Below are 19,357 nucleotides of genomic sequence, written 5' to 3'. Positions count from 1 at the left end.
GATCAGTGAAGACTGTGTGTGTTTGCCCATCCATGTGTATGTGATTTCAAGTGTGCATCTGACAGAGGTGACGATGGCTGAAAGAGTTTTATTAATGGTCTGGGGGTTATTTTTAAATCTAGGACACGTAGTGTCTGAGTGTTTGTATGTGTCTGCATGTCTTCTGCTGAAACTTGAGAGGTGTGCTCCTTACTCTTACCCTTACAAGTGCTCCATGTCAAGATGATATTTCATGAGCATACTGTAGGTTGTTAAAAGCATAAATATGTGAACATTCCAAACTTTATGACGTTAAGCAAATATAAAAACATGTATATAAACAAATAGTTACAGTTTAAAATGTTGGTGAAAATGTGTTTAATGATTCATTTTTGCATATTAGACCAGAGCAAACTCTGAAATTTTGAATTCTTTTTGATCAGTTTGACATTAACATTTCTATATTTTCTATCACAAGTTCCCAGCATTTCCACCATGGACACCTAGGGTATCAAGTTCCCCCAGATGGGAAATCCTGCTTTATTATGCATGCTAGAGGTCCACATAAAATACATTTTTATACATGTGCCCTCGTAATCTTTAATCAAAAACAACAACTTGCTCTCACAACAACATCTTTTCTCTGATTTGTGCAACAGCACTAAGGCAGTAATCTACCCATCCAACAACCTGTCACTCACTTGAGATTGCAGCAATTTGAAAACAAAGTTTAGTTCCAGTTTAACAAAATCAAGTCCTGCCTTGTTTTTGTTTTTTCCCCCAAGAAGTCCATTTGGACTTTAGAAAGTGGAGATGGCAGCAATAATTATTTAGACTTATAAACACAGATATTATTAAGATGCCTGCAGATCTTTAGCTTGTTACTCTAATATTCTTGGTACGGACTTCATAATATAGCATTACACTGATCTTTGTAGGACGCACATTATTTTGGAGTGTAGTAATGTTGCTGGACTGTGGATGGAGGCCCAAGTTTTCAAAAACACTTTATGTGCCCCTTTTCAATTATATAACCCTTACCAACCCGTCTGAGGTATTCTGAAACCTTTAGGGCCAGATTTACTAACAGCTTGCACCAGCGCACACCCTCTTTTGCCGTTAAAAAACTATGTTCAGGAATTACTAATGGCATGCAGTGGACAGATATTTTTGCAACTGACCATATGACATTTGTAGGAGTTTCCCATTAAGGCACAAAACTTGATGAGATGAGAGTATTTAAGTGAATCACCCAACGCTATTTACTAAAGTTGGCACTAGTCAAGTACTGGTATTTGTACCATAATTCAATGCGCAAAAAAAGCATGTCTTAAACCAGATGCTAATCTGCTCTTGGTAGTCAGTAGATCTACTAAGACCAATGGCATTGTCAGTAGATCAACCGCAGCACCTTCCACTCTTCCACTCACATCTGCGCTTTTATGGGATAACGTGCTTTCACGTTAATTTGCCCGGTTTAGTAAATCTGGTCCTTAGTGTTTACAGCTAAGATTTATAATGGTTAGTTAGGAAAAACAAACTCAGCTAATAATGCGTATATGTAAGCTACACAGCAGGCTTATGATTAAACTACCATCAGAAATACTTCTAAAAGGTGATAACCATTGTTCCCAGCATTGAGTGAATGACCAGATGACGACAAACTACTGATCTTGGTCCTGTCTTTCCTTTGATGCATCACCCACTGACATCTTTGTCCAATAGCCAGGCTCCTCCCAGATATCTTTCCACCTCATCTGGCCTGCCACGAAGCCTGAACTGTGGGTGAAGCAGGGACCTAAGAAGACAAGCTGCAAGAGGAGTGAACGCCGCAAACTGTGGTGCCATCTGGTGCAAGTTTTCAGGCTGATCTGATCCTCTCTCCTGTGATGCTGAACATTCCCAATTGGTCCATTGTAGATAGCTTTTATATGCAGTGTTGTCTGAAACAGTCTCAGACCATGGAAGGCTCCCCATGAGCATGGCATAGATTAGAATGCCTAATGCCCAGCTGTCTGTAGTGGGATCCACAGACACCAACATCCTGTGAGTCTTTCCAGAGTCCCCTTTTTGCTTGTTCCCATTTTTGTCCACCCCAAAGTTGCCCAAATGGTTCCCTTTGTTCTTCCTTGCCATCTCATCCTCAGGTGTGCAGTAAGGGGAGCTGTACCACACGCATGGTACCCTAGTGCCTTTAGCCTTCACCATTCCAAAATCACCAAGTTTGACCCAACGACACTCATGGTCACATAGGAAGATGTTTTCCGGCTTGACATCACGATGGACAAAGCCAAGGGAGTGGAGGTGAGAGAGGGCACCGCTGATCTGGGAAGCCACTCCCTGGGCACGGCTTTCTTCAAGACCAACCTGTGATGAAGAAATCAGTTTAAGGCAGGGGTGTCCGGTCCTTCTCCTGCCTGGAGTTTAGCTCCAACCTGCCCCAACACACTTTTCGAGTAATTCTAGCTGGTTGGGGTGTGTTTTATTAGGACTTAATGCTGCAGGATTGTGGCCCTCAAGGATCAGGACTGGACAACCTTGATTTAAGCACTAATCAATTTACTGAGCTTGCATCAACCTGTCATTGCAAAACAACTGTTGTACGTATTATTTACAATACAATTTTCTGTTCTTTCATTGTTAATTTGAGCTAAACCAGTGATTCCAAACCTAAGGTGACCAGACATGCCACTTCCCACAGTGCAAACAACCAACACCTGGTTATTTTAGGCAATTTAGAAATCCTGTACTGAATGTGTCCCCGGGAAGTGGCACGTCTGGTCACCTTATCCCAACCCTGGTACCCAACAGTACCCATTTTGGATGTTTCCATAATCTAACACTTGTAGGCAAGTTCAGTCCTAGAGAGCCTATAGCTGCGGTTTTCAACTCTGGCCCTGGAGGTCCACTTTTCCCTGCAGAGTTTAGCTCCAACCTTAATCAAACTCACCTGAACAAGCTAATCAAGGTCTTCAGGATCACTAGAAAGTTACAAGCAGGTAAGTTTGATCAAAGGTTGGAGCTAGTCTGTGAGATCCAAACACGATATATCCCCCTGCGGGGTGTACTTTTGAGTGAAGGCAATCATGGCCGCCATATTGAAGGGTCGTTCCAAACGGAAGTGCTCAAAACTGGCCACTTCAAAGGGCCCTTCGGAATGAAGGATTTCGAAGGGTACAACTGAAGGACACTTCAGGCTCCCGTGATCCTTTGCATAGATTCTTTGCATGATGATGGCACCTTCGTGTGGACAGGTGATGATGATGATGCAGAAGGGCACTTCAAGAAACAATTGTTTGGTCACATGCACCCTTCAACCTTTGGAAGCTCTCACTCTGGAGGGTAAACCCTTTGAAGGGATTAGGTCATAGGGATGAGCCCTTCCGAATGGATTGCAGGGAATCTCTGCAGGACCTTGAGGGCCAGAGTTGAGAACCCCTGGCCTATAGGCAGGCAAGGTTTTTTTTTATTCTTCTTCTTCCTTCAGGGTTGGAGCGAAACTACGCAGTACAGCAGCTCTCTAGGACCGAACTTGCCTACCCCTGATCTAACACAACAATTTCAGGTCTTGGAGTCTCTACTAATGATCTGAATCAGGTGTATTTGTTTAAGGAGACATTCAAAATTTGCAATATTGGTGGTACAGGTTCAGAAACCACTGACTCAAACCTGGGGTGTGTAATCTTGCTCCTTGAGGGCCTATCCTGCAGAGTTTAGCTTTGATCCCAATTAAACACACCTGATCCAGGTCTTCAGTATTACTAAAAAACATCCTTGCAAGTGTATTGGGGCAGACTGGAGCTCAACTCTGCAGCACATTAGTCCTCAAGGAGCAGTCATAATTAAGAAGCATGCAACTGATGTTAAACTTTTACCAACCTCAGGAACGATGACATCATATAGGTCGCCATAAAGGCAAGGTTGCTGGGCGAACACATAGTGAGTAGGAGTGGAGAATGCGATGCCTAAAGCTGAGGTAAGAGAGGGGTGGGTACAGAAGGCCAAAGACAGGTTATATTCCCTCAGAAAGGACAGTAGAGATGTGTCGTCTCGCAGAAAGAATTTAAGGGCCATTGGGGTTCCTAGATTCCATGCAGATTTGGAGGAATAATAGAGATATTGTCAAAGGGGAAGGAAGAAGGAAGCAGTACGCAGTAATCTAGCACAATTCCCAGAAATTTGATATAGCATGGATAAGATCAGATGAGAGAAAGACAAAGCAACGTAACTTACCTCTCTTCTTGTGCACTGCTAATTTGACTTTTCCATATGAACCCTCTCCAAGAAGTTTAATAACTTGGAAGTGATCTAAAGGCTCCAATGATTCTAGAGACTGAGCCTTTAAGTGACAGAGCTCATCCAGAAGTCTTGTGGCAGTCTGTAAGAAGCAAAACTAGGATGTCAGGGTTGCAGATGGATGTGCCAAACATTCAACATCTAATGTAATTTGAGGGAGAATTTGCATGCTTCGTTTTCCACTTTGTTTCAAAGACACTAAATTAGATGTTATTAGATGCAAAAAGTCTTATTTGGCATAGATCCCATGTTTTTTGTTGTTGTTTTCTACCTTTTGGGGGCATGTCAAACAAGGTTTCACTAGCTGTCAAATACCACAAAATATCATGTTTAAAGTAAACAGGATCTGGCTGGATCAAAGATATACTGCTGGGATCTGTCACTGCATGCTATTATAAGGTTGCTACAGCAAAAGGGTGATTTGGGCCTCAGTTCTGGGGATTGGCTATTCTTTCAACACATCTGAACTGTCCCCAGACAGCTGTGCTATTTAGCTGAGTTTCATAGGATTAAGTGTTCATTTCAGTAATAGTATTGGTAATTGCTCAACATTTATTCATGTAGCATGATTGAATGTCATGCATAATTTGTATTTGAACTGGATATAGTTTTCATATTTTTTTTAAGTCTGTGTATGCTTTGGTGTCCCAAGAGCAGAAAGGTTACACTATTTATTAAAGCAGCAGTTCAGGATGATGGGGGACAGTGTTGCATAAGAGGGATAAGGTGCACCTGTTGGGCATCAGTTGTGTGAGGACAGACAGCTCACCAGAAGTTGTGTGTGGTTAACCCCTTGTCAAGAACAGCGATTTGCGCAGCATATCTAAGTTCTTCGGGATTAGTTGTGAATGTTGTAAATCGCTGAATTACATAACATGTTCTAAAAACCCTTTCAGGTATGTGCTTGTAAAAGGTAATAAATAATTAGTTACAAATGTAGTCTGACCTTATGTTTTGCACTTTATAAACTTTGTGTTGATAAACTTCATAAAACCTTACTTAAAGCTCTTCTGTAACTAAATACTACTTCATTTTCTTCTAAAATAAGCATTTTTATTAGACTCCTACGTTTATGTTCATTTATTTCACTTTAATGGCAATGAAAAGAACCTAATCATTGCCATTAAAGTGAAATAAATGAACATAAACATAGGAGCCTGACAAAAATTCTCATTTTAGAAAAACATTTCAGACAGCACTTAGAGGCTTTTGCATTTGCATTTACATGTGTTTTATATCTTGTAATTGCAACTGTTTCTCTTAATTGTGACCTTTTCTCATATAGTTTTAATTTTATATTTCTTATTTTAATACTTTTTAATACTTATACTTTCTCACAATTACCTTTTTTAATTCTGAGAAACAACATCGCAAAAAATAACATTATAAAATATATTAATATACAAAACATTACAATATTTCATAATATAACATTTTTATGGTATTGTTGATCATATACAGTACATGCCTTGGTGAGTGTAAGAGACTCTTACTAAGCTTCTGAATGGCAGCGTACATAATATGGCCTATGGCATAAGCCTGTGTCTTATTTTAAATTATATTACATGCTATATAAATTATTTTACAATTTGTGTGTAAACCATTTAGAAGAGACCTTTTGAAAGAAATGAAAAGACTTACTGTCATGTTTGCTGTTGTTGAAGGCTGAAAGTGAATTTAGAGGTGCAGTCTGTCCATAAGCTCTGGGCACTGAAAGCTGCAGGTCAACCAGTCATAAATAAACTTACAGGTTGCAGATTCATTTCCATCTGAGTACATATTCTGATTTCTACTGAATCTGTCCTCTGCTTTATACAGTTCAATAGTCTCTCTGTACTCTCCCTCTCTCATTCTCTCTCTCTCTATCCAAATTCTCCAGTATGCCCACTCACATGCTCTCGTTGCCATTACTCCTCCTTTTGAATGTTACGGTGTTTATTGCTGACAGTATGTTGTTGTAGGGTTTGTGTCACAGGCAATTTGTTATTATACTGTCTATTAACCACATTTTGTGTATCATTTGGCCTGTTAATGTATTAATAGCCTATATAAATTTAGTGTGATTAACCAAAACCCCCTTATTTACAACAAACATTAGAATAGCAGATTTAATTGCAGTTGATTGATTTGATCAATCAGCATATCATGGAAATCGATTGATAGCTCTTTATACTCATGCATCATGGATCTGACAAATGTATTATGATGCTGGTCAGCATGATCGATTTCTCTCTGAGTGAGCATGACAAATCCAACAGCTGTGAGAGAGCAGTACACAAAACGCTTATATCGCAGATCTCTCTTTCTGCAGGACGTGCCAAGTCCTGACTTTTCAGCTTTTTAAACTCTCTCACACACAGTCATATGACATATCCTTTATCCATATCCTATTCCGTGTTCTTCAGCGTTTGGTATTAGTCATCATGACAAAGATTTCAACATTCATGGCTGATTACATTATTACTGGAGATTTTAAACTGTCTGGATCTAGTTTAGCTCAACTATCTGTGAAAATGCTCAGTCAGACGGGGCAGGAAAATGATTTCCAAACCTACAAATAAGACGCACAAGTTTATTTTAGGAACAAATATTAAAATCCAAATATAACCGATTATATACAGACATCAAAATGGATGTGGTGACGGTTGGATTATTGTATTATTAAAGGTTCAGTTGTTGCTGACGCAGTTCAACATTTAAAATAATAATAAAAAAAGCTGTGAATGTTTGATATAAAATCATTTTATTGAAAGAAAAATGACAAAAACAAATAAATAATAAAAAAGTATAAATAAAATAAATATATAGAAATGTATAAAAAAAGTATGAAAAATAAACACAACATCCAGGAAAGCATTTACATCCATCTCACTGGGCTTGTAAAAGTAAATCAGAGTGAATATGGGTGTTCACCTGAATATTTTACCAAATAATTATCAGATATTAACACCACAAAATTTCTTCAAACATATGCTGTATATATTTGCAGATCTGTTTTCCTGTCTACATGTAGTCTGATGAATCCATCGTGAACAATGTAAAAGTTCTTTTCAAGTAATGTAAGGCCTCTTTTTTTCTTGTTTTCAGTGCATTTCTGCAATATGGTGGCACCTTGAATTTAGACTAAACACATAATCACAGGGAATAAATATACAATCTGAAGGCTGTGAGTGCATTTCAAGCTACTGTATTTGCAATATGCTCACAAAAACCCATGGTGCAACAGCAATAACATCTATTAGCCCTAATGAAACTTTGTTTTGCGTTGAATGCCCAATTTTATCATCCATTTATTATCCTACTTTTGCCATGGATAGGGCATGGATAAACATTATTCACTGTTAAAAATTCCTGTTAAACAAACATAGGCTTTACACTAAACATTAAAACAACTGTATGTAGTTTTGGTATTTTTGCGTTCTTAGAGCCCAATAGAATTAAATGAGTGGAATCCACTGTCCTAAATCAATGTCGTAATTACAGCGGACAGCAGGTGGCCCACCATAACATACACGCAGAACAGTGGCGAGCGTGAAAAAGACACAGAAGCCGTACGTCTTATTATAAGTAAGTGTACTGTCAGAAACTGATATTTCAAGGTTTCTTTAAAAAAAAAATGCATATATTTGCTTTAACCACCGTGTTGTTTAAATGCCAGCCGTATCTAAAGTCTAACCTTAAAATTTTAATGTATATGTTGTTCAACAGGGATGTTGATTCAGGGCTTGTTGGCGAAATTACTAACTTAAAAAATGGATAAATAAATAAGAGTGCTGGCCCTGGACTGCATTTAATTATACATCACATTAACCACAGTAAAAGGTTTCTAAGCGACACCTGTTGGTCATTGTTAGCAACTGCCTGCAGCTGATTTTTGCATACAAACTCACTTATTGAAATTCACTTAATATTTTTATAAAGTGCTATTTTTCTCATTCACTCTATATATATAAAAAAATCCTTCATTGTAAACAAAGAACTGTTCAATAAATATTAAATACATAACTTAATCAATAATTAATGAAATAAAAACAACATACATACACAGGAAATGTTAACTGGAGAACACTGTCAAAATGGAAAATGACTTACAAAGGCTGGAACTTTCATTCCATCCTATCAAACATTAAGGCAAGTCAGGCGTTATGGAGTTAAGCTGAGAGCTGCTGGTGTTTCAGGTCTCCCAGTGCTCTATTGTACCAGATGCAAAAGTAGTACAGTTTGTCAAGAATCTCCACATTGGCCTGGTACGCTTTCCAAGCTGTGTTCAGAGGCGACAGGGAAGGGTAGACCAGCTCAGAGGGTGTCGTCCCAATCTGTAAGAAGGTTTAGAAGATTTCTGTTAAACAAATTCTTCTCTGTTTTATTTCATTTTTGTTGTCTCTCAGCCAGCTTATTTTAAAAATAATCTATTCCATGCATTCCCATCTGTTGTCACCATGACTCTTCTAACCCATTAGGCAAAAAAATATTTCATATAACAGATTTAAAAATTTCAAAATATATTTAATGTTTTTTTTTTTCTTTTCATCATATAAAGTTTTCATACCCTCATATATTTGGGCCATTTTTAAATATATTTGTAATCTAAAATAATTCTATCTATCTTCTTGCATCTTGCTCCACGCATCTTGACAAATCTATTACATCCATTTTAACAGCTTTTAAGATATTTAAATATTGTTTGATTTCCTGCTGTAGTTGAGTTCAGTGGTTCTTACCAGCATGGGCACCATTTGGCTGATAACGTCGATACGATGAGCGAGTTTCTTTGTCTTAGAATAATCACTCCCCATCTCTTCTTGTTTTTGCTGGATCCAGTCAAGATGGAACTTGAAGGATTTAAGACCAGAGTACAGCTGTCCTAATGTACTGCTCACCTGTGGGTCAGAAGGAGCCAGGTTACACACTGTTCACATATAAATCTATCTATCTATCTATCTATCTATCTATCTATCTATCTATCTATCTATCTATCTGTCTATTTATCTATCTATCTATCTATCTATCTATCTATCTGTCTGTCTGTCTGTCTGTCTGTCTGTCTGTCTGTCTGTCTGTCTGTCTGTGTCTGTCTGTCTATATTTTTCTGTCATTCTATCTTAGAAAACTTGTGGTACTTGTATAAATTTCTTTGTATTTTTGTTCTAGTCGAAGATAAATTTTATTTTGGGGTTATCAGTGAACAGTCTGGTTTCAATTTTGGATCTTAGTCATACAAATATTCTGTCAAAAAGAAAGTCTAGATGCTTGAAACACAGACATGGAAAAGAAAAACAGGCAGAGATGTGGATGTTCTACCTCGACTGTTTTCAGGTCTGCCGTTTTGTAGTTCATCAAGGGCAGGGATGTGAGTGACTGATCAAATTCTTTCATCTCATTCTGAAAAATGGCAAAGATTTTATTAGACAAACAAAAAGTTTATTATGCGAAATATAAATGTGTGTTATTCTGCATGGGACATTTACTACTAAAATGAATTATAAAACCATTTACTGGTACTTACCCCATGCCTTTCTTGAGATACTATTTTCAGCAGCATACGCATGTCTTGATACAGCGTCTGCAGATTCCTTTTTCCTGGTGGAATATTAGCAGGACGGGCTGTGATGAAGGCGAAAAGCTCAACACAAGTCATCAAGACGATGAGGGGAAAGTTGGAGTCAGGTGACACTGTCAGCATAAAAACAAGCAGGATTTCTTATTAATGTCATTGGAACAGCTGCTCGGAGTCACAAGTGTTTCAGTGTGTGTGCCAAACAGCTGTTTTATTCCATAAAAACTTTGTTTTTGTAATGGTTACACCAGATGGGATGATTTAGAGAAGGACTTTCCAAGGCATGTAGGACACGAATTTATAACAGTTGCTGGGTTTGTTGTGATCAGTTTTACACTGAATGCGCAAAATTAAGAGAGGTGCTGTTTGGATGAAAGGATGCGAGTCAGCATTTTTCCGGATGTGGTATTTGTTTTGTATGGTGGCATGCCTAAGTTTTGATGCACACTTGTTTAGACTGAGCACAAGAGACAAGATCATACAATTTCACCAAACCTGGTAAAACTGGAGGAAATGAAAGCAAAAGATTGCAAAATCCAGGAATTTCCAGTTCAGAGTTTTTTTCAGGAAATCTGTATTCCTGATTTCACATATTAGTGAATGAGACATGTTTAATCTTCTACTCGTCTATTTAAATATCCTATTTTTTTTATTGTCAACCTGTCTATTTATTTACTTATCTATCTGATTAAAATGCATAGTAAGAATATATACACATTTACCCAATTTTTTTTGAGGAACATTTAATACATTTCATGACCATTACAGTGAAAATTAATATATTACCAGTTCTTTCTTTTACCCACTAATAATTGGCCCATTTGATGTCTGTGCCAGTCTTTAACCACAGCAAACTCAAATGAGCCATGACCAAAGTCTGTGTGAAGGTCGTAGGCCTTCAAATACATGCAGCAGATATGTGATAACTGTGTGATTTAACCCTATGATAAGCATTAAAAGGAAATGAATGGCTATTTACGCAATTAGCATCCTTTGAAACCTTTCTAAATAGAGAAATTGTTCAGGTCACCGATAACCATTGCGTGCAACCCTTACACATGGCATGATGGCATGGTAGCGATCCCCATCAACCGTTGTAGGCATGCAAAGATCACATTGACTCAATTAGCCTTGCGACCAGCTTTAGACTCGCTTGCAGACATCCTCCGTTTGTGGAAAATGATTTTACACTGATAGCATATTTTTGCTTCTGTCAACACGATTTTGAAAAAGCACTGCTTTAATATTGTTGAAATGAACTCATTACTGATGCGCCAAGTCAATACGTGTGCATATTTTCAAAGTGTAAGTTATCATGCAAAAGCAGCGTAAGCATGTTTACAGACTGAGGTTACAACTCAACCCTGTAGCAGCTCTATAAAACCCTAAAATCTTAATTTCGAATCAGTATTATTTTAGTATTATCTGTATAATATTATAAAGTATAAATGAAATCAGATTTAGGCTTTTTTTTTTTACTTTCAGTTTTTCACTTTTAGTTTTGAATAATTTACATTTAAATTTTAGTAATTTGAAATTACATTTAAATAATTTTTTTTTTTTGACACTTGACCTTAATGTAACCTTTTATTAAGCACATTATCATAATTTGAAGAACCAAAGAAACTCGTAATTTAAGCATAGAGAAACCTAATCTGAATGTTAAGTGTTATTGTGGTTATAACCCTGACTTTCATAATGATAATAAACAAATATAACTTAAAGTTAAACACAATGCATTACATTTTTAAATATTTTTTTGTCATAAAAATGACACAATACCCATTAATAACATCAACTGAATTATCGTGAGGTTAACACGCCAGACTGCTTTACTTGATTTAGTGGTTATTTTGGTTTCTATTCTAAAAAAAACTTTTCAAACTAAATTCATAGACAGCAAAAACACCCACACTATAGACCCACCCTCTACAATGTCCATGTTTGCCCTCACTAAAACACATTCCCATGCCTGTGCTGTAAAGCTGATGTAAAGAATGACAAAAGTACTTACATTTCATGGTAATCCCAAAAACACTAGTAGTAAACACAGTGTGCAAACTTGTGTTATCACTCTACTAACATTTGGACTAGTGAAAGGGTTCTCCTTTATATTATGGGCCATGACACACAACTCTGAGTCATTCACATTCAGGAAAAAAAAAAGTAGACCTACACACCCCCTCTCATTAAACATATCTTTTTTCTGAAGAACTCAACAGTTTTTGCTAATTCCATAGAGGTGATGGACTGCGATGAGATGCTACTTTGTTTTTTTTTTTTGTTGTTGTTGTTGTTTTTTGACAAATTGTGACCCTGTCTGTAAAAACCCAGCTAAAGTAATTTTTTTGGTGATTTACTGTTTTCTTTATAAAATCATCTTTCATAACGTAAAGAACATTCTGTGAAAATGTAACTTTGATATCTTTATTACTGACTGATGCTTGGTATCTCATAATTAGATTTTAAGACTTTAGCCTGGACTTCGCAGAGAGGGTCATAATTAGGTGCAATTCACAACAGAACATATAGTCATAATACACTCACACACTAATCTAGAAGATCTGAAGCCCCCCAACCCACGTCTACCCACTGAGCATTTACCCCACATTCATCCACTTGGCCTCCTCTGACACATCACACTGTTATTTCCACTCAGACTTCGAGCATGCACAAGTGTCCTCATGCCTGAATGCACACACATGCATTCCTTCCCCATCCCTCTTTCATTTTCTCCATCACCCACTCCTCCTTATGTCTTCCTTTTTAGTTTGGCCCATGACTGCAAGGCAAAGAGAGACATGTTAATAAGAGATATGACTGTTAACACTGTGTGGGGTCATATCCTGTACTTCTTCAGGAAGTGGTGAGAGTAGCCAAGAATCTTGTGGTGTCATATACTTAGTATGCAGTGATAGATTAAGCACACTAGGGCATTTCACACTTGAACCTGGGGTCATTCTAAACCTCAAGTAAACAGAATCCAGTGTTATATTGCTTCATGTTTCATACTCGTCACAGTTAACAATTCATCTTGAATATTCATAAACTGAGGTTAAGCGTTTTATTTGCAGAGGCTATTTGCGGTGTCAGGACAAACGCAGCACGCCTGTTTACATAACGGCTCTGGCATTGCTCATTTGGGATTTTTATTACTCCTGAATGGGATTTTCAGGCTTCAAAGAACACTCCAATGAATGCGTTTTCTGCTCAAAGGCTGAAACAACTGTTTATACAGCGCATGGTGTTTTCTTGACCGCCCCAACATGTGAGTATGAGGCTTGCGCTTGAGTAACTGTTACTATAGCATCTAGTTGTAACATTCTAACATTTTTACTCATTATTGGACAGTTTTCCATACACTATAAATGAATCATGGATGACTGTGTATAGATCAGTTCTACAGTGCTGTGAGTTACTAAAAACACTTGCAATGATGCATACTGTCAACATCACACAACATAAAAAAATAAGATAAATCAATAAAGAGGGCAGTGGAAATAGTAATAATGTATATAATAATAGTGTGAAATGCACTTCTACCTGGGGTTAACAGAAGGGCTTAGAAGGACTATAACTCGTGGTTTACCGCAGTGTGAAATTCCTACTTGTATATGTATAAATATCCTTTATTAGTATTTTTGTACATATGAAAAGTGAAGTGAAAGTCGTGACATTTGTCAAGTATGGTAACCCATACTCGAAATTGGTGCTCTGCATTTAACCCATCCAAGTGCACACACACAGCAGTGAGAAGTGAACACACCGTGAACACACACCCGGAGCAGTGGGCAGCTATATCCAGCGCCCGGGGAGCAACTGGGGGTTCAGTGCCTTGCTCAAGGGCACTTCAGCCATGGGTATTGAGGGTGGAAGAGAGCGCTGTTCATTCACTCCCTCCCACCTACAACTCCTGCCAGCACAGAGACTCGAACCTGCGACCTTCTGGTTACAGGTCCAAATCTCTAACCATTAGGCCACAGCTGCCCCAAAAATACTAATATTCCAATTATTAGTATTTCACTGTCCTCTGTATATTTTAATCTATTTATTTATATAATTTTAATGTTAATCTGAGGTCATTGTAGAACTGATCAGCCATGATTCATTTATAGCACATGGGAAAATGTCCAGTAATGGGTATTTGTGATTAAGTGAGTCGTAATGGAATTGGTTGATCTCACGATGACGATCTCATCTTCTCCGATGCAACAGGTGGAAAATCAGTGGATGGAGATCACACCTTAGTGCCCTTCCCGAAAAGTGGGGATAATTTGTTACTCACAACACAGGATATTCTAATCTTTTGCTGTAGTCATGCACCTCATTGAATGTTTAGAAGCACGTGCTTTGTCCAGGCGAACCATTCTTCTATTCTTCTGCAGCATCGGAAGTTGCATCATATTTTTTTTGAGACAGCAGCCTTTTCATAGTGCTGGGGCGGGGAGGTGGATTGTTAATGCTCAGTTGGCAGCAGTTCATTGTGTCATAATGGGATGTGTTTATACCAAAAGACAAGCCACATTTAGCCCAAGTGGGTGGAATTTTTGAGGTGTTTAAATTCCTAAGAGGAACGCATGATCAAGCAGAAACAACATCCTTTCCTCTAATGAACCGATCATTGAATCTGATGCCATCTGATGAACTCGACACTCTTTTTGCCTCTTTCAGTTTTTCCAACTTGTGTTTTATATTTATTAGGCATAACATTATGACCACCTGCCTAATATTGTGTTGGACCTCTTTTTTACTGCCAAAACACCCCTGATCCCTCGAGGCATGGACTCCACGAAGACTGAAGGTGTGCTGTGGTGTGTGTCACCAAGATGTTGGTGCATCCTTGTGCCATGAAAAGAACCTATTAATTGCCATTAAAGTAAAATTACTGAACTTACACATAAGAGCCTTATAAAAATGCTAATTTTAGAAGAAAATATATATACATATAGATAGATAGATAGATAGATAGATAGATAGATAGATAGATAGATAGATAGATAGATAGACAGATAGAAAAAACCATTGCGCCTATGGAGAGTCCCTGTATACCACAAATGCAAGTATGTGTGTGTTTGAAAAATAAAATGTATCAAATAAGTTGTTTATTGAATTGTTTATAAGTAATCAGTTGTTTATTGAATTGAGGCAGGTTTTAATGCATTGAATATGTCACCAGAGAGAAATCTGTCATTTCAGCGAAAGATAGAGTTATGATATTTTAATTAAAAATCATGAGCTCAAGAATCTTTAAAAAAAAATGAATCGAAATTGGTATCATATTTTTCGATTTTTGATTATATCTTTTTTAAATGAATTCATTACTTATTTAAAAAATTTTTTTTAATAATGCTCTTTCTTTCTCTCTTTCTCTCTAGCCCCATTCATTGTAGTTAAAACTGCCAGCACTCTGTATGTATATAATAAAGTCTCCATATACAATGCAAATGATCTATGATTTTGCTTCCAAAATATGAATATGCTTTATACACTGCCTATCGCTGTATAAAATCACTAAAGCAGGATATTGTTACAGCCATATATGTATTTTGTCTCTGTTTCGTTCTATTCTTTTGAACAAGGAAACATTATACTGAGGTAAAAGCCTAGAATTCCCATCAGGATGTTTTTCTAAGGCACTGGGCCAGGAGGAAGGGTTAAGATTACAGTCCCAAAACTCCTAGATCTGTGAATGGAGGGGAATCCCATAACAAATCTCAAGGCTGTGGATTTTATAACTCACAGTCTTCACTGACCCTAATCTCTGTTGTGGCCTACCACTGTTAGGTTTGGCAAAGCTATATTATTTCCAGTTAAGCAAAGTCAAATTGCGAAAATGGTGAATGACCAGAATGTCCAGCTACTAGTATTTTGTGTGATGTAGGCCAACAAGCCCGGACAGGAGAGTTTTAGTCATAGCATAGTCTACTATGACTGCATGTCTCACTGCGTCCTCACAGAGACAGACTTGCTCTCACACACACATTTTTCGAGCATGATCCAAGCGTCTGTCATCATCAATGAGTCTAAACCAGGCTCCGGTCATCTGTGACATCATCACAAGACTTTTCCTGTTGTGTGAGCACCACTGTTATTGTTCCATGACCCTTAACCCATTCAAATCTACCGACACTGAGTGGTGTTTTGTGTCTTCTAAAAGTGTTACACTTCCATTCCTTCTTTCATTTCCAAGAATAAACGTTTGTGTTATAAAAAGCCATCATTCAGAGGTGCCAGCCAGCAGCTTAAGTTTATGTATTTTCCTTTTTTATGTGTATGAATATAAAAAACCTCCCAGCCCACTATAGTTAATAGTTTCCAGGTGTTTATATGCTACCACAGCTTATATGAATGCTTGATTCTGACTGGCTGATGATGCACTATGATGTTATTTCAGAGCTGTACAGAGCAAATTGGATAAGTATGATTTTTTATCCCCTTAAAATATTTTAATGCCTTTGAAATGCACCCTTTTTCATAACATGATGCATTTCTCCTTCATCCTCCCATGTCTTGTGTCAAAAGTTTGCCATTTTACTCATCTATTTCAAATTATGAATCTTACTTCTTGTAGACGAAATATACAAAGACGACCTCTTACTTAAGTGCAATTTGCCAATGACTGTCTGTGAAATAATGACTTTCCTGTGATGCACACACACACCGACATCATCACAAAGCGCTGGGAGGGGAGTGTGATTTCCGTTTTCGTCACACCTCTGATCTGCTTGCCAATGACTCAACGGAATGGCAAGAATGTTGTAGACAGACAGAAAGAGTGAGAGAGTGATTAAAGGAGTGACTGAAAGTGAGAGTGACTAGAAAAATCTTTATCTCATTTATTTTCCAAAGTGTTTATGATTAGATGTCAAATCTTCAACCCACGTAAAATACACAAGCATGCATGGTACACAATCATAAGGGACTTAATATTGTGGTGGAGAAAGATGAAGATAGATGCTTCTGTACTAACCCAGGGAATTTTGTAACCCACTTTCAATTTCTGGAACTGTGTGTGTGTGTGTGTGTGTGTGTGCAATTGTTCACAGTTGTGGCAAATGTGTTGGAAAGTGTTCCAACTCTTACTGTCTGCCCAGATATAATATATATTTTTTCAATTTCTGATTTAACATGATATTTTTAACATGTATATGCAAAGCTTGTGTGGATATTAGAGTGGGGGAAATATTTTTTTGATCCCAAGCTGATTTTGTAAGTTTGCCCACTTACAAATAAATGAAGGGTCTGTAATTTTTATGGTAGGTTTATTTTAAAGTATAGAGACAGAATACCAAAAAAAAAAAAAAAAAAAAAAAAAAACATTATATAAAGGTTAGAAATGGATTTGTATTTCAGTGAGTGAAATAAGTATTTGATCCCCAAGCAAAACATGACTTAGTACTTGTTGCAGAAACCCTTGTTGGCAAGCACAGGGATAAGACATTTTTGTAGCTGGTCACCAGGTTTGCACACATCTCAGGAGAGATTTTGATCCACTCTTTACAGATTCTTTCTAAATCCTTAAGGTTTCTAGGCTGTTGTTTGGCAACTCGAAGTTTCAGCTCCCTCCACAGATTTTCTATAGGATTGAGGTCTGGTGCTTCTTCATGAGCCACTCCTTTGTTGCCTTGGCTGTATGTTTCAGGTCATTGTCATGCTGGAAGACTCATCCATGACCCATCTTTAGTGTTCTGGCTGAGGGAAGGAGGTTCTCATCCAAGATTTTACAGTACATGGCCCCGTCCATTTGCCCCTCAATGCGGTGAAGTCATCCTGTACCCTCAGCTGAAAAACAGCCCCAAAGCATAATTTCCACCTCCGTGCTTGTCTGTAGGGATGGAGTTCTTGGGGTCATAGTCAGCATTTCTCTCCCTCCAAACTCGGCAAGTCGAGTTAATGCCAAAGTGCTCAATTTTGGTCTCATCTGACCACAGCACTTTCTCCCAAGCCTTCTCTGAATCATTTAGATGTTCATTGCAAACTTTAAACAGGCCTGTACATGTGTACCAATGTTTTTCTTGGTAACTGTGGTCCCAACTGCCTTAAGATCATTAACAAGCTCCTCCCTGTAGTTCGGGGCAGATCCCTCACCTTTCTCATGATCATCCTTACCCCATGAGGCAAGATCCTGCACGGAGCTCCAGACCGAGTCGATTGATGGTTGTTTTGTATTTCTTCCATTTCCAAATAATTGCACCAACTGTTGTCTCCTTCTCCCCAAGCTTTTTGCTGATGGTCTTGTAACCCATTCAAGCCTTGTGCAGATCTACAATCTTGTCTCTGACATCCTTTGACAGCTCTTTGGTCTTGCCCATGGTGGTGTGAGAGGTTGGAATGGAAGATACAGGTTGTGTGGACAGGTGTCTTATGCACCTAACGAGCTATCATTTAGGAGTAACTTCTTAAAGTGTCAAGACTAATCTGTGTTCCACATGGGCACATAAACAGTCTGTGGGAGCAAGAATTCTTGCTGGTTGGTAGGGGATCAAATATTTCACTCACTGAAATGCAACTCAATTTATAAACTTTATATAATGTGTGAATTTTTGGGTTGATATTCTGTCTCTATCCATTAAAATAAACCTACCATACAAATTACAGACCCTTAATTTCTTTGTAAGTGGGCAAACTTACAAAATCAGCTGGGGATCAAAAAAATATTTCCCCCACTGTATACACTATTGTTAAAACATTTAGAGTCCTTTAAGATTTTTTAAAATGTTTTTGAAAAAAGTCTCTTATGCTCAACAATGCTGCATTTATTTGATCGAAATTACAGCAAGGCAACAAAAATATTGTGAAATATTATAACTACATAACATTATTAAATAATCAGTTATTATTTCTGTGATGACAAAAGCTGAATTTTCAGCAGCCATAATGGCAGTATTAAGATTTCTTACAGAAATCATTCTAATATGCTGATTTAGTGCTCAAGTAACATTTATTATTATCAATTATTATCAATGTTGAAAACAGTTTTTTTTTGTTTTTGTTTTTTTTAAGAACAGAATTTATTTGAAATAGAAATCTTTTGTAACATTATAAATGTCCTTGGCACTTTTGATCAATGTAATGCACCCTTGGGGGGACATGCAGGACTCTGGACAGATTAGAACCTGCATCTTTAACCTGAGCACCAAAGTATTTTGTATATAGGTTACTTCTAGGCCACAACTCATACTTGGGCTGAGGTTTACTAAAGTTTCTGTTTTCATAGTCGTCTTCACTTCTGCTGGCCCTTGTCTGCAGCAAAGAGGAGGATACATCATATACTGTACATACATAATTTATTATAAAACCCTCTACTCAGTGCATGCGCTTACACATAGATAATATGCAGTGCTATAATGAACCGATATGCAGATAATTATGCACCAATGAAAAAAAAAAAACTTTTATTATTATTATTATTTTTTGAATGAGAAAATTAGTTTTCTTGCAAGGACATTTTAGCACATATTTGAGTGCAAAAGTTTAAGTAACACCAGAATATGACAAATATGCTGACATTTTGGCATCTTTAAT

The 19,357-nt window shown here is 37.5% G+C and overlaps 1 protein-coding gene across 1 annotated transcript; it reads right to left on the bottom strand.

The window, feature by feature from the left end:
* Nucleotides 1–340: 340 nt before the first annotated feature.
* LOC109088205 (serine/threonine-protein kinase SBK1-like) lies at nucleotides 341–6,164 on the bottom strand. Its single transcript, XM_042745428.1, has 4 exons — nucleotides 5,917–6,164; nucleotides 4,213–4,357; nucleotides 3,859–4,061; nucleotides 341–2,346 (listed from the first exon to the last, which is right to left on the bottom strand). Exons 1-4 carry the CDS (start codon nucleotides 5,920–5,922, stop codon nucleotides 1,678–1,680), a joined length of 1,023 nt encoding a protein of 340 aa, XP_042601362.1. The 5' UTR covers nucleotides 5,923–6,164; the 3' UTR covers nucleotides 341–1,677.
* Nucleotides 6,165–19,357: the final 13,193 nt, after the last annotated feature.

The sequence above is a fragment of the Cyprinus carpio genome, chromosome B19 (assembly GCF_018340385.1).
Source record: "Cyprinus carpio isolate SPL01 chromosome B19, ASM1834038v1, whole genome shotgun sequence".
Taxonomy (NCBI): Eukaryota; Metazoa; Chordata; class Actinopteri; order Cypriniformes; family Cyprinidae; genus Cyprinus; species Cyprinus carpio.
This window is presented reverse-complemented; position numbering and strand designations above follow the sequence as displayed.